The 13,928-nt window shown below is 36.7% G+C and overlaps 1 protein-coding gene across 4 annotated transcripts in view; it reads left to right on the forward strand.

Moving 5' to 3' along the window:
• tanc2b (tetratricopeptide repeat, ankyrin repeat and coiled-coil containing 2b) overlaps positions 1–13,928 on the forward strand; it is a 221,175-nt gene that overhangs the window by 186,952 nt on the left and 20,295 nt on the right. For all 4 annotated transcript variants that reach the window (XM_033984198.2, XM_033984199.2, XM_055229420.1 and 1 more), the window contains 7 exons: positions 278–559; positions 2,074–2,198; positions 5,609–5,840; positions 6,798–6,967; positions 8,250–8,528; positions 11,247–11,414; positions 12,375–12,535. In XM_033984198.2, coding sequence (XP_033840089.1) covers positions 278–559; positions 2,074–2,198; positions 5,609–5,840; positions 6,798–6,967; positions 8,250–8,528; positions 11,247–11,414; positions 12,375–12,535 — 1,417 coding nt within the window. The remainder of the gene's footprint in view (positions 1–277; positions 560–2,073; positions 2,199–5,608; positions 5,841–6,797; positions 6,968–8,249; positions 8,529–11,246; positions 11,415–12,374; positions 12,536–13,928) is intronic.

A 13,928-nucleotide genomic window follows, 5' to 3' on the forward strand; every position in this document is an offset into this window, starting at 1 on the left:
TTGTAGTAGTCCAAGATATTATGTTAAGATGCATATAAATAAACAGTAGTAGTAGTAGTGGTGATGGTAGTACTCTTTTTGTTGTTTTAATTTGTGGATAGGAATATAGATCATTAACATTTCTAACACTTCTATTGAACTAAACTGTTATTTAAAAAAAAACTAAAATAAAGTTATTTTTAAATGATAAAAAGATATAAAACAATATGTAGTAGTAGTTGCTAACATAGGAGTAGTGAGCTTGGTAATACTTTCTATTCTCTGTCCTTCCCAACAGTACGATTTGCCCCCTATCGGCCCAATGACATCGCCCTAAAGCCCCTGCTGTTCGAGGTGCCCAGTATCACCATGGACTCGGTCTTCACGGGACGGGAGTGGCTTTTCCAGGAAATAGACGCGTACCTCAACCATAACAACAGCGGATCCAACCCCGGTGTCATCATCGTGGGAAACATCGGCTTCGGAAAGACCGCCATCATGTCCAGACTGGTGGCTCTGAGCTGTCACGGGACACGGATGAGGCAGATCGCATCGGACAGTCCCCAAGCCTCACCCAAACGTAAGCACAAAGATATATATAATGTACAAGGTCTATATGGATACAATAGTACATGTAAGGCGGGGCAAGTATATTCATAGAGCTCAGTTTGTACACAGTTATTCAGAGTGCTTTAGAAAACAAGAAGGATGTGTTAAAGCAGACCTATTTTGCAAAATTGACTTTTCAGAGCTTTTAACCACATTATAGTTGTTTCCCCTCACCATTTACTCACTCAAAGTTGTATTTGGAGTGATCTGTGCAGCGATGTCAGCTTCTGTTGGGCACTGCAGTTTTCTAATGAGGAAGTCAGTGAACTTGTTTCTTTTATTATGTTGTTTTGGTTGAATATTCTGATTTAAAATATGAAAATTCTAACATACTGATCCACGGATGTCATAGATTCTAGATTAATTATATAGCAGACACAAGCACAATAGCTCTTTAAAATTATAACACAAATAAATAAGTTGTTAAAGAAATAAGTAAGTGTTCATAAATTCTTTCAGCCATATGCACAGCTAAACAGAGCCATTTTGAGCCTAAATTTGAACACTGAAGTGGCCTGTTCATATGAGACTAACATGTCAGAGCCAGGCCATGGAGAGACTTGTGCATGTAACCATGGGAACTAAAACAATATGCAGGAAACTATGGATACAAAGAGCAATTCTACCATAAAAGTGTGTATTTATATTAAAAATGAGAGATTAAAGATTGAAGTCATGGCTTTTATATCACTTGACCTTTTGCTGCTGTAGATGCAATTTTTAGGACTTTTCAACTCTGACACCAGTTCAAATTTTTTCATCACCCAACGAGAAAGGGGTTTCATTAAACTTTCACATGTGTGTGTGCCAAATAATATCCTTTAAGTATAATTGTATTTAAAGGTCCGATACTATGCAGAATTGACTTATGTGAGCTGTAAGCCGTGTTAGAATGTTGTTACCTCATCAAAAACATAAATGGAGTTGTGTTTTGTTTCATTCACACATGCTTGAGTAACAATTTATTATAAATCTGTCTACATCTCCAAAGCTCAAAATGCTCTGTTCCACCTTGTGATGTCATGTAGTGGTAGTTTTCAAGTGAACAGCTCCTTTTTATCTTTAGTTCAGTAGAGACTGGCAATTCCAGGGCTGAAATTATCCAAATGATTGTAGTGAAGGTGTATGGAGTTTAAAAACACGGTGGAGCACTTCCTGTTTTACCACATGACATCACAAGGTGGAGTAGAGTGTCTCACATTTAGGAGAAGAACTCCTAGGGTTTGTTTGTTAAACATGTGTGAATGAAACAAAACCCAACTCCAGGTTTGTTTGTGATGAGGAAACAACATTATATCATAGATCAGTGTACCGTAATATGGGCCCTTTAATAAAAATATACATCACTTTTCACAATATCATAATTAGAAAAATGAATAGCTTGAAAACGAATAACATGAGGAAATACCCATTGGCACTAACTGTTTTCTTGAGTCTTGTGAAACATGTTGGCAGCGCTCTGTAGCATGTGGTGTGTGTTTCCAGATGGAGAGGGCCTCCCGCTCACTCAGCCCCAGCCCTCACACGGGACCCTGGGGGGAGGCAGCTGTCCCGGGACCCCCGAGATGAGGAGGCGCCAGGAGGAGGCCATGAGGAGGCTGGCATCTCAGGTACAGTTCAATTACGCTCGGTTTTAGCATATACTCTCCAGAATGGGCACGTGCCAATCCAACAAAACATTACCGGTACGTAATTATAAAACAAAACATTAGTGACAAGTAGAAGTGGGAGAAAGAACTGAAAATGTGTAATATTGCAATTGTTATGTTGGGGCTATGCAAAACTAGATTACAAAAAATATATATCACACTTCAAAATGCGTTATCATGACTTTTAATCTTTAGATCATATATGTTTGAGCGATACTTCAACTTAACCAAGGCATACAAGCATTCTTATTGTGAGTGGGGTCGCCTCTCCACAGATTTGACCTGTAACTTGGCCTTGCGGCATCACCAGCTTGTCTCCATGCAGATTAACGCCATACTGCTGATCATCCTACAGCAAACAAATCTCCATGGAGACAAGAGGCGGCAGACCCTCTACTAGGAAAGTTACATAGCGCGTTTTTAAATTTAAAGTTTATTCGTTTGGTTTCTCTGGACCATCTCTAAACTCCCTTTCATCATTATCATTTCGAACATTAGAAATCCCCTCACTGTCCCCTCACAGTCCAGGTGTTCTGACGCGTAAACCTTTTAACAGAAAGCCAAGGTTCTCTCCCTCCCTCTGTTATCACTCCACTCCACAGACCTCGCTCCACTGGGAGTAAACTTCAAAACACACCAAGATACACGTGGATTTTTAACTGGTCTTTAACTTTGAAACGTTTAAACCTACGACAGTTGTGAAATGTTGATGATTTTTATTTTAAAAAAAACTGTTTTTTGTCACACCCTGATGCCCCTCCCCTGCCGCTCAGCCATCTGCATCCCCAGCCCCGGTCTAATGCATTATGCAGATGTGTTTAAAAAAGAAAAAACAACTTTGCCAGTGAGCCTTATGAAATATTTAAACCTGCAGAACGCCATTTCCCAGTCAGGCTATTAGATCGTGTTAACTCTGAGCATTAATAATGGAACTCGACTCCCGTTTTCCCCCCTTTGTCTTAAATCTGCTGTGTTCATCTGTGACTGAAAAATTACCATTTCGTTCTGATCAGACTTTCATTTTTTTATCCTTTCATCCCGTCTTTGTCAATGCCCTCTGTGTCTGCTAGTGCCTCGGAAAATTCACTCTTTAATGTTTCCCTCTTTAAAGGTCCTATATTACGCGAAATTGACTCCATGTTAAACGATGTTACAATATTGTTACGTCCTCAAAAACATACTTGGACTTGTGTTTTTGAGTAATCTTTTAGTCTGTCTATATCTCCAAAGCTCAAAATGTTCTGTTCCACCTTGGGATGTCATGAAGCGGTATTTTTCAAGTTAACAGCTACTTTTACTTTAGTTCAATAGAGATTGGCAATTAGTATGCATGAAAAACCCAGACATACATTACTATTCACACAAATGGTGGCTCCCTCTTTTCTGCTTTCTACTTGAGGAAAAAACTAAAACACAACATGACCCTCACTAGTCCATCTTTCTCATAATGTAGGAATAATTTCACTGTATGCAATGAAAAAGACTGCAGAAACAGAAAAAGGCTTTAAATACAAATGATAAATGACACGTGTAGGACAAAAAAATCTAAAGATATGGCAATTTCTTTCAGTCAGGGTTAAGACTTGTGGTCTTAATAACTTTCTCCATTATTACCCAATATAAAGCTTTCTTCCTCCTCTGAGAGATCATACTTCACTGTGATTGGTTAATTTCACCTGTCATTCACTCACAGTATGATAAAGGCTGATCAATAAGAGTGAGCGGAAAATCAAGGCAAAACGCTCCCTCCAAATTGATACAAGGCACAATTGAGCACAAGAGCACAATTTGAATTTTTATATCAGTTAATAAAAGTCAGTTGATATTTTGTTTAATATAAGAAAATAGAAAATAAATACCTAATTGCTTAAATAAAACACTAAGAAAAAAATCTATTTAAAAAAAAACAACAAAAATTTCAAATGTTTATATTTATTTTTAAAATTCTGGGGAGAAAAATAACCAAAGCACACCAAGATGCAAGACATTTTTTTAACTTTTTCGCAATATTCTAATATATTGTCATAACTTATTCTATCGCCTTGTCCTTGTCAAAATCTGCCCTTCGATTTCTAGAGTCCCCAGTTTGTCCAGACAAGCGCAGTGTTGCACCCATCTCATTCATTTGGATGTTTCAAGTACACGGGTGTGAAATCTAACAGCTTAACACTTCACTCCTTCGTGTCACAGTCATCTCACACATGCATGAGTGAACTCCAACTCACGGCGAGGAATGAATTATTAATAGCAAAAACCGTACAGCGGAGCAAGAACTGTTATTCCCCACTATAACGTAATTATACACCATGAGGAGGACTAGAGATCCCAGGTGATTTCTACCAAGACTAGACACTGAGGAGATGTGTGTGGGAATATTTTCACGGGAATAAGTAGTAGGTTATTTGAACACGATCTACCAAAATGAAACACAGGTGACATCTGACAGTGTAGAAGTTAATTTACGTAGTGTTGAAATAATAAATATTACTGTCATTTTATTAATAATAGTTTAAATTAATGCTCAGAGTAAAAATTTTAGTTTAAAGGACCCATATTACGATGTTTTGTGATGCATGTTATAATGTTGTTTCCTCATCACAAACATACTTGGAGTTTTGTTTTGTCTATTTCTACTGAGTTAAAGGTAAAAGGTAGCTATTAACTTGAAAACTACCAATTCATGACATCACAAGGTGGAACAGAGCATTTTGAGCTTTGAAGATATAGAGAGATTAATAATAAAGGGTTATTCAAACATGTGTGAATGAAACAAAACAACTCCAGGTATGTTTTTGAGGAGGTAACAACATTATAACATGGATTAAAGCTCACAAGAGTAATGTATTATTATCAACACTGTAGTAAAAGGCTGTATATACTTTACATATATTTATACTTTATATATATTTACACCAGTCAGGTGATGATAAGTGTTTGAAGTGGCAGTAGCTCAATCATCAATCATCCAAATCTAAGCAAGAACTTAAATTATAACTAAAACCAGAGTGAACAGAGACAACGTTTGGGGGCTCACATAAACTGTTCTAGGACTACACAAGGAGCAGAACTAATTAATGATTTAACCTTCACTAAGCCAAATCTTCTAGCTCAAATTTAGCGCTAACTTGGGTCTCAGCAGGAGTAACTACTTAATAGAACTAATTAAAATGTTACCCCCTGAAAAGCCCCCCTACCTCTAGTGTCATCCCAACCACAATTTGAGAACCACTGCTTTTTATAACACCCAGTACTCTTATCTTAACAAACGTTCCCCCCACTCAAATCTTATCACTTACCTTCACGTTTCTCAAGTGACCAACACTGATCTAATCTGATCGTTTCCTCTTTTCCCCACTCTCTGTCTCCCCCAGGTGGTGGCGTACCATTACTGCCAGGCGGATAATGCTTACACTTGTCTGGTGCCTGAATTTGTCCACAACATTGCGGCTCTGCTCTGTCGCTCTCCGCACCTCGTGGCCTATAGGGAGGCGCTACTGAGGGAGCCCCATCTGCAGAGCGTGCTTAGCCTGAGGTCCTGTGTCCAAGACCCTCTGTCCTCGTTCAGGAGGGGCATTCTCGAGCCCCTGGATGCACTTTATAAGGGTGAGTAGACACAGCGATTCCGTACAGTCATAGCAAGGTACACAATAAGAAAGACAACAACATACTATGCATATATAGATAGGTTTCAGATGACACCTCAACATTCTACAGGCCAATAATATTTCATACATTTGAGGCAGGCTAAACTGTTTTTTATTTTTTTTACTTTTTAGATATTTTAACGGAAAGTACAGTGTTATTAATAGGAAAATCTGTAGTGTTATCCATGGGCGACGCTAGCTCAGTTGGTAGAGTCCACAGATCCGAAGGTTGGTGGTTCAAAACCCGCTCTCCACATAAATGTTGTAAAGTGCTTTGAGTGCCTTGAAGGTGGAACAGCACTTTATAAAAATGTGATCAATTACCACAACGTGAACTATTCATTAAGTATACGATGGCACTGTATTAATCTGTACGTTAAACCTTTAAGCAGAACACCAGGAAGATTGGCAACTACCATGGTAGAAGCTAATGCGGTTTCCAATAATAAATAAACAAATAAACAGAGACATAATATGAATCATTGCTGGTACAATTCAGCCAAGTCACTATATGTTTATTCTGTCCATATTTATAGTTATACTCTTCTTGCGCAGCGTTGTATTTTATTTGATTTCTCCACTGTGAAACAAATTAATGTACACTTATCTTATTAACATGCTGACAAACTTAGAATAAGATATTGATCATAAGGCTCTGTAAGTATTGCGGTTCATTATGATTATTACTCTCTTATCAGCACTAACACTTCTGCCAGCAGTTGAATCATTATTTGAATATTTTTAACTCAATTATGAATTAACTGATAAACATTATTTGTTTTTTCCATAATTGAGCTGCTCAAAAGTGTTATAATTAAAATGTATCAATCATCTTTGGCTTGACTAAACACTTTTTGGAGTAAATACCCATAATTGCTAATGACTGAATTTAACAGTTGAATATTTTGTGTTGCAGAGAGAAAGATCAACTCAGATGAAGACCTCATTATTCTAATAGACGGTTTAAACGAAGCAGAGTTTCATAAACCTGACTATGGAGATACCATCGTGTCCTTTCTCACCAAAACTATCAACAAGTTTCCACACTGGCTCAAACTGGTGGTTACTGTCCGAACTACGCTACAGGTAAATGCATTATTATTTTATTATTTTATTTTGCAAACTTGAATATTTACAACATAGAGTGAATATGTACAAGTGAGAAGGAACATTAAGTGGACATACAAAAATGAGGGAAATATGAGATACAAGACAGAGGGTTGTAGTAAAGAGGAAGACGCAACCGTAAAAGTCAGAATGAAGATTGAAAAAAAAAAAAAAAACAACAACAAAAAAACAACAAAACGTCACGATAAGCAGAAACACAGAAACACACAGACAGACATACAGAAACACACACACAGACAGAAACACACACAGAGACACAAACACTGTATGTCCATATAGTGAATAATCTGTATGTTTTCCGCTGACCTGCATCATTCTATTCATATTAATACTAAGGCAAGACAAAGCAAGTTTATTTGTATAGCACAATTCACACACAAATCAATTAAGTGCTTTACAGAATAAGAAAGACATTCAAATCAAAATACAAACAAATCAAAACAGAAATAATTATCATAAAATTTACATTAAAAAAGAGGAGTATGGAATAAAACACATTCAGTCATATACTAAAATTACCATTATTATCTTATGGACAAAAACTCAACAAACCTTAAAAATGACAAAACTAGGACCAAACCAGGACTATTCTAGGTCTTAAGGCAGGCATACCCAACAATATTTGATTAGATTTTGCCTTAAAAACAAATATAAATTGCTTTCTGTATTAATTCCTTGAACATAAACAATACAAACAGTAAAACATTTTCTCCAAAGTCTGAACTCAAAACCACCTGCCTTTAGTGACAAAGGATCGACTGGAGCCCCTCATTAAAAAAGACCCAAGCATTTAATTAACGATTAGAAATGACTGAAAATCGATCTTGATTCAGTAGTTGCACAGGTCAGTATTTGCAGCAGATGAGGGATAATCTCATCAGTCTATCCATGGGTGTCAGAATGATGAAAAAAATAGGACTGTTGTCATAGCGATTAATGAATTTGAATAGGAAAAAGTCCTTAAAATGTTCCATATAACTGAAAGTGGAAAGCCAGGAATAGTATGTGTGATCAGTTAGTAGTAAACTTGTATTCAGTTTAATTCATTTTTACTTATACAGCACATTTAAATACAATTTCAGGTGCCCAAAGTGCTTCCTATAAAAAGTCTACTTTAAGAATAAATATAGAGATAATATGAGCCACAGGCAAAGAACAATAAAACAGTAAAACACCAAGATATCCTAGCTAACGTTAAATGCCAGGGAGAAGTATTAACATGTCTTCCTTGTGGTTTTAGGAGATTACAAACCCTCTGCCGTTCCACCGGATTTCCCTGGACAGTTTCGAGGAGAACGATGCCATAGACCAGGACCTGCAGGGATACATACTGCACCGGATCCACAGCAGCCCCGAAATCCAAAACAACATCTCCCTCAACGGAAAAATGGACAACACAACATTCGGAAAACTCAGTACGCACCTCAAGGCTCTGAGTCAGGGCTCCTATCTGTACCTCAAGCTGACCTTTGACCTCATCGAGAAGGGCTATCTCGTCCTCAAGAGCTCCAGCTACAAGGTATGGACTCTAACTTTTTCATTGCACTGCTACTTTTAAGCTTTGTGTACAAATGGAGGGTGAATTAGCCAGAATTATTTTTTCTTTAATTTAGATTTTTCTTATTTTATTTAATCATATTTAATTATTTACAACATCTACATCGTTGACGTAAGAAGAATGAGGCAATATTAATATAAAGGTAGATTTTTACATTAGCATAACAAGCCGGAACCTGAAGTAAACCTGGACCAATCTAGACTTGTATAAAACCTGGACTAAATAAGGGCTGAATAACACTAATTGCAAACTTAAGCAGGTCTAAGTCATGAAACCAGAACTAATAAGCGAGCCCTAGCCCAAGACTAGACTGTATCATGTAGGTAACACCCATGGGTTTCAGCATGATGGAACATTAGGACTGTTGTCATAGCAATAGACAATTTAATACCAAACATTATATCATTTGAATGGGGAAAAGTCCTCAAAATGTCGCCCTTAACAGGAAGTTCAAACACATGAATAGAGTTGTCTAGAGTAGCCAAAAGTGTTTTTATTTGTAATACATTGATTTAATAATAGTTAAAGGTCCCCTATTACACCAAATTGACTCTTGTGAGCTTTTAGTCATATTAGAATGTTGTTACCTCATCAAAAACAGACCTGGAGTTGTGTTTTGTTTCATTCACACATGTTTGATTAACACTTTATTAATAGCCTGTCTACATCTCAAGTTCAAAATGTTCCGTTCCACCTTGTGATGTCATGAAGTGGTAGTTTTCAAGTTAACCGCTACATTTGATTCAGTAGAGACTTTTTTAGGACTGAAATGATCCAAATTATTCAAGTGAAGGTGTATGGAGTTTAAAAACACAGTGGAGCACTTTCTGTATAACATGACATCACAAGGTGGAACAGAGTGTTTTCTGCTAAACAAAACACAACTCTGGTTATGATTTTGACAAGAAAACAGCATTATAACATAGATCAGACAATAGTGTAAAGCGGGGGTCCTTTAAGTAGATATAAAAAAGTATGTTGTGATAAAACCTAACTCTTAATCATGATGTATTGAAGTCACACAAGTAAATAAAACCATATAAATGTCCTTTATTTCTATAGTCCTCTGCAGTATACAGTGATATGTGGATGTTTCAACAACCACTTAAATTAAATAGCATGATTTATTCACACGATGTTGGCTTTACCATACTTGGGACTCAACACTATTTGTGATAAATAATTCAATTGACTGGTTATAGTGCAGGTTTTACAATGCAATATTTTATCTCGCTCCCCCAGGTTCATATAATTTCATGTATTCAGGAGTGCTTCCAGAGAGTCTATAAAAAAAATGACAATTGATAAATTCTCCATTCTGCGCATAACCAGGCGGAAAAGTGGATACTGTGGAAACGAGATGCATAATTCATATTGGGGGAGTTGATTCTAGCTCAAATCTGTAATTTACTATTCACGGTGTTTCAAAAGTTTTAAGTTCACGTGAAATCCAAATTTTTAGATTCCCTATAGTTTAAAATGGAGCTGAAGGACAGGTCAGAATCCTATGGCTGCTGTTTAAAGGGCAGATATTACACTGTTTTTTGATCTATGTTATAATGTTGTTTCCTCATCAAAAACAAACCTGGAGTTGTGTTTTGTTTCATTCACACACGTTTAACACACAAACCCTGCATATTTACGCTGAGTTCTTCTCTCAAACAGAAAACACTCTGTTCCACTTTGTGATGTCATGTGGTACTACAGGAAGTGCTCCACTGTGTTTTTAAACTCCATACACCTTCACTAGAATAATTTGAATGATTTCAGTCCTAGAATTGCCAATCTCTACTAAACTAAATGTAAAAAGTGTCTGTTCACTTAATAACTACTACTACTACTTCTGACATCACAAGGTGGAACAGAGCATTTTGAGCTTTGGAGATGTAGACAGACTAATAATAAAATGTTACTCAGTCATGTGTGAATGAAACAAAACACAACTCCAGGTATGTTTTTGAGGAGGTAAAAACATTATAACATGGCTTAAAACTCACAAGAGTCAATTTTGCGTAATATGAAACAAAAACTGGCACAAAGTTCAACACATTCGCTGTAAGAATAAACAAAAGTGAACAGTGAAAAAAGTGAAGTCACAATAGCCTCAGAAAGTGTTACCATTATTTAACTCTAAAGGTGTGATTGTTGTCAGTTGAAAGGCGCATAAGCCATGAGATTAATATTGCTTTGTTTGTGGGCCTAATCCCTCTACTCCTTTACAGTTTTGTTTTTTGTGCTTTGAAAATCAACCCCACCCTTTTATGTAGTTTTTTAATGTATTAAAACTGAGCTGAGCTTACTGAGCTGTTGGGTTTGTTGGGTCTTTGATACTTGCTTGTTATGTTTATTGTAAATTTTAACCATATAAATGTAAATAAATAAAAAAAACAACTATAAAATCTGTATTTGGCTGCGTTTTTGGTGACATCACAACTTTCTATAAGCCAGTAACATTTAATACAGATGAGGCAGCTAATAATAATGTTGTTAAAATGCTAATGTTGGTTGTAATCTAGTGAGTTCTTGGGTTCAGTCGCTATATAAATGATCAGCTTCAGCATATGTGACTTTAGTGTGAAAATCTGTCTCTTGCACCCCATCTGCGACTATGACATCGCATTTTCACATTTTAGAATCTGAAAAGCGCTAATGCTGTTCCGTGTGGGTTGTGGTCCTCAGGTGGTCCCGGTGAATTTGGCAGAGGTTTACCTGCTGCAGTGCAACATGCGCTTCCCCACGCAGTCGTCTTTTGAGCGAGCGCTGCCTCTGCTCAATGTGGCTGTGGCCTCTCTACACCCACTGACCGACGAGCAGATCTACCAAGCCATCAACGCCGGACAGCTAGAGGTAAGAACACCGAAAAAATATATATATACAGTGTGTTCTATTTACAGTGTATATAGTACAGTGATGTACTGGGGGACAATATGAGTCTAGGTCATAATTTAAGTTTCACCATGATTCATTCGAGATTTTTCAGTTCCGATTCCGATACTGTGGCTTTAAGTATCTGCCGATTCCCGATATCAACCAATAGACCAGAGCAGAGATTGAAAACAGCATTTATTTACTTAAAATAAAATAAAATAAGACAAAACTCTCAATTAACCACAGAACAATCATTAAGAGGATTTCTGAGCCAATTATGACTGACAGAAAATTGTTTTTTTTACAACAATTTATGTGCGAAACTAGAATAACGGCTGAACCAATTTGGAAGCTGATATCGGATCCAGCAAGTTTCTCAGTATCGACACAGATATCTGATACCAGTATCGGTTTGGCCCATCCCTAAGATTCATGCACATTTAGTAGCTTCATATTGTGTTGAAGAAGTAACTTAAAGGTACGCTAAGGACGGCCGTTACCTGTTTGTCTCCACAGATATGCTATTGCTTTACTTACAGTGACATTAAACTTATCTGTTACCATAAACGCAAGCAAGTGGAACTGCCAGAGCAAGTTACAGGTCAGATCTATGGCAAGGCGACCATTCCCACACTTAGCTTGTTTTCCCACACTTAGCTTGTTTTTTAAGGTGTATTTGAGCAGTAAAAATGTGTAATTAACTACATAAAAAAGGTGTGTTTAATGCCATACTGTAGAATATTCCAGGCTCTACAGAGACACACAGATGGCAGACTCCCAACAGAAAAGCTCCATACTATACTATTGAGCTTTTGCATCAGTAAACTAGAATATTTTGGGAAAAGTTTATGTCAATTAAAGTAAAAAATAATGAGGCATTAATTGTAGACCATTCTTTTAGTTTGACACAAAAGGTCTTAATAATATTCGTGTTTCCAGGGTACTTTGGACTGGGAGGACTTCCAACAGCGCGTGGATAATCTGTCTGTATTCCTGGTGAAAAGGAGAGACGGTACCAGGATGTTTGTTCACCCGTCCTTCAGGGAGTGGCTCATCTGGAGAGAGGAGGGAGAGAAGACCAAGTTCCTCTGTGACCCAAGGTAAGAGAGAGAGAGACACCAAAAAATACTAAAAACATTAAAATATAAAAAAAATCCCTTTGCACGTTCGCACTGCAGATCTCAAAATATTGGTTTAATTACGTTCCGGCCTTGTAACATACAAGATCATGTTTTCTTTGAACCAGTGCACAAATAGATGAGAGCAAACTTTGTACCAGTGATGTCATTTTACAGCATTATTCATTATTCTTGATCTTGTTGAGAGTTGGATTGTTTATTTGAGTCTAGATTTAGTCTTGGTTTAGACCTCAAACGCAAGCAAGTAATTTTCCAAAAGTACAATGGACAATATATTTGATTGCTGTTGGCTTGTGATAACCTGAAAGAACCCCTTGAATTAAATTGTGTTGTGCATAATGTGGTGTTGAAGAATTACTAGGCAGTAATAAGTAAGTTTATTTGTGTAGCACAATTGGTACACAAAGTAATTCAAAGTGGTTTACAGGATAAGAAAGACATTAAAATCACAATACAACAAATCAAAACATAAATAATCATCATAAAATTAACATTAAAAGCCGAATAAAAACCTTTCAGTTGTATGCACAGCTAAACTGAACTGTTTTGAGCCTGGATTTAAATATTGTCAAAGTAGAGGCCTGTCTCACATCATCAGGAAGTTCCAAGTTTTAGCTGCATAAAATTGAAACAATGATTCCCCATGTTTGGTCCTGAAGGAGGCCAGGACTAAACGGGGACTAAACCAGGAGGCGGACTGGCCTCCTGGTTTAGTCCCCTGAGGTCCCCTGAGTGCAAGGTGGTTCATATGGCACTAACATGTCGAAGATGTACTAGACTATGGATTGTGTTTGCTGCTTAAATAATTATTATAGTTGACAAAAGTACAGTATGTAACTCAATATTTTATGTAATGGACAATAGAGGAAGGATCAAATAAGCTCCTCTTCTTCCTGCTCCCTACATGTCATTTCCTTAATAGACTTTTATTACATATGTTCTTTCTTACTAGATATTTGGCATTATGGATATCAAGACTATTTGGATAAATCATGATTGTTCAGGTCACAATATAATTATAACAAAAAAATATATAGTCCTAACCATTTTACAGGCACAATTATGTCACTTCAGTTCTATATAGACAATGTGTATAAAGCTGGTCAACACTAGAGAAATGGTACTCTAGCACACATCAGGAATGATAGAAAATGAAGAATTTCACTGTTATTTGGTCATAGTGTCAATAATCGTGAATATTTGAAGAGTTAATTAGCTAAAAACGGATAAGTACCATTTGGAAAAAGTCATCAGAGGCTTGTAGTTTAATACTTTAATGCTATTGAACTATAATTTCATCCCTTTTTTGATAAAATCCATTGCACATTATTGTCATTGCTAATATCTAGGAGAT

Source organism: Periophthalmus magnuspinnatus, chromosome 19, assembly GCF_009829125.3.
Source record: "Periophthalmus magnuspinnatus isolate fPerMag1 chromosome 19, fPerMag1.2.pri, whole genome shotgun sequence".
NCBI classification, from domain to species: domain Eukaryota; kingdom Metazoa; phylum Chordata; class Actinopteri; order Gobiiformes; family Gobiidae; genus Periophthalmus; species Periophthalmus magnuspinnatus.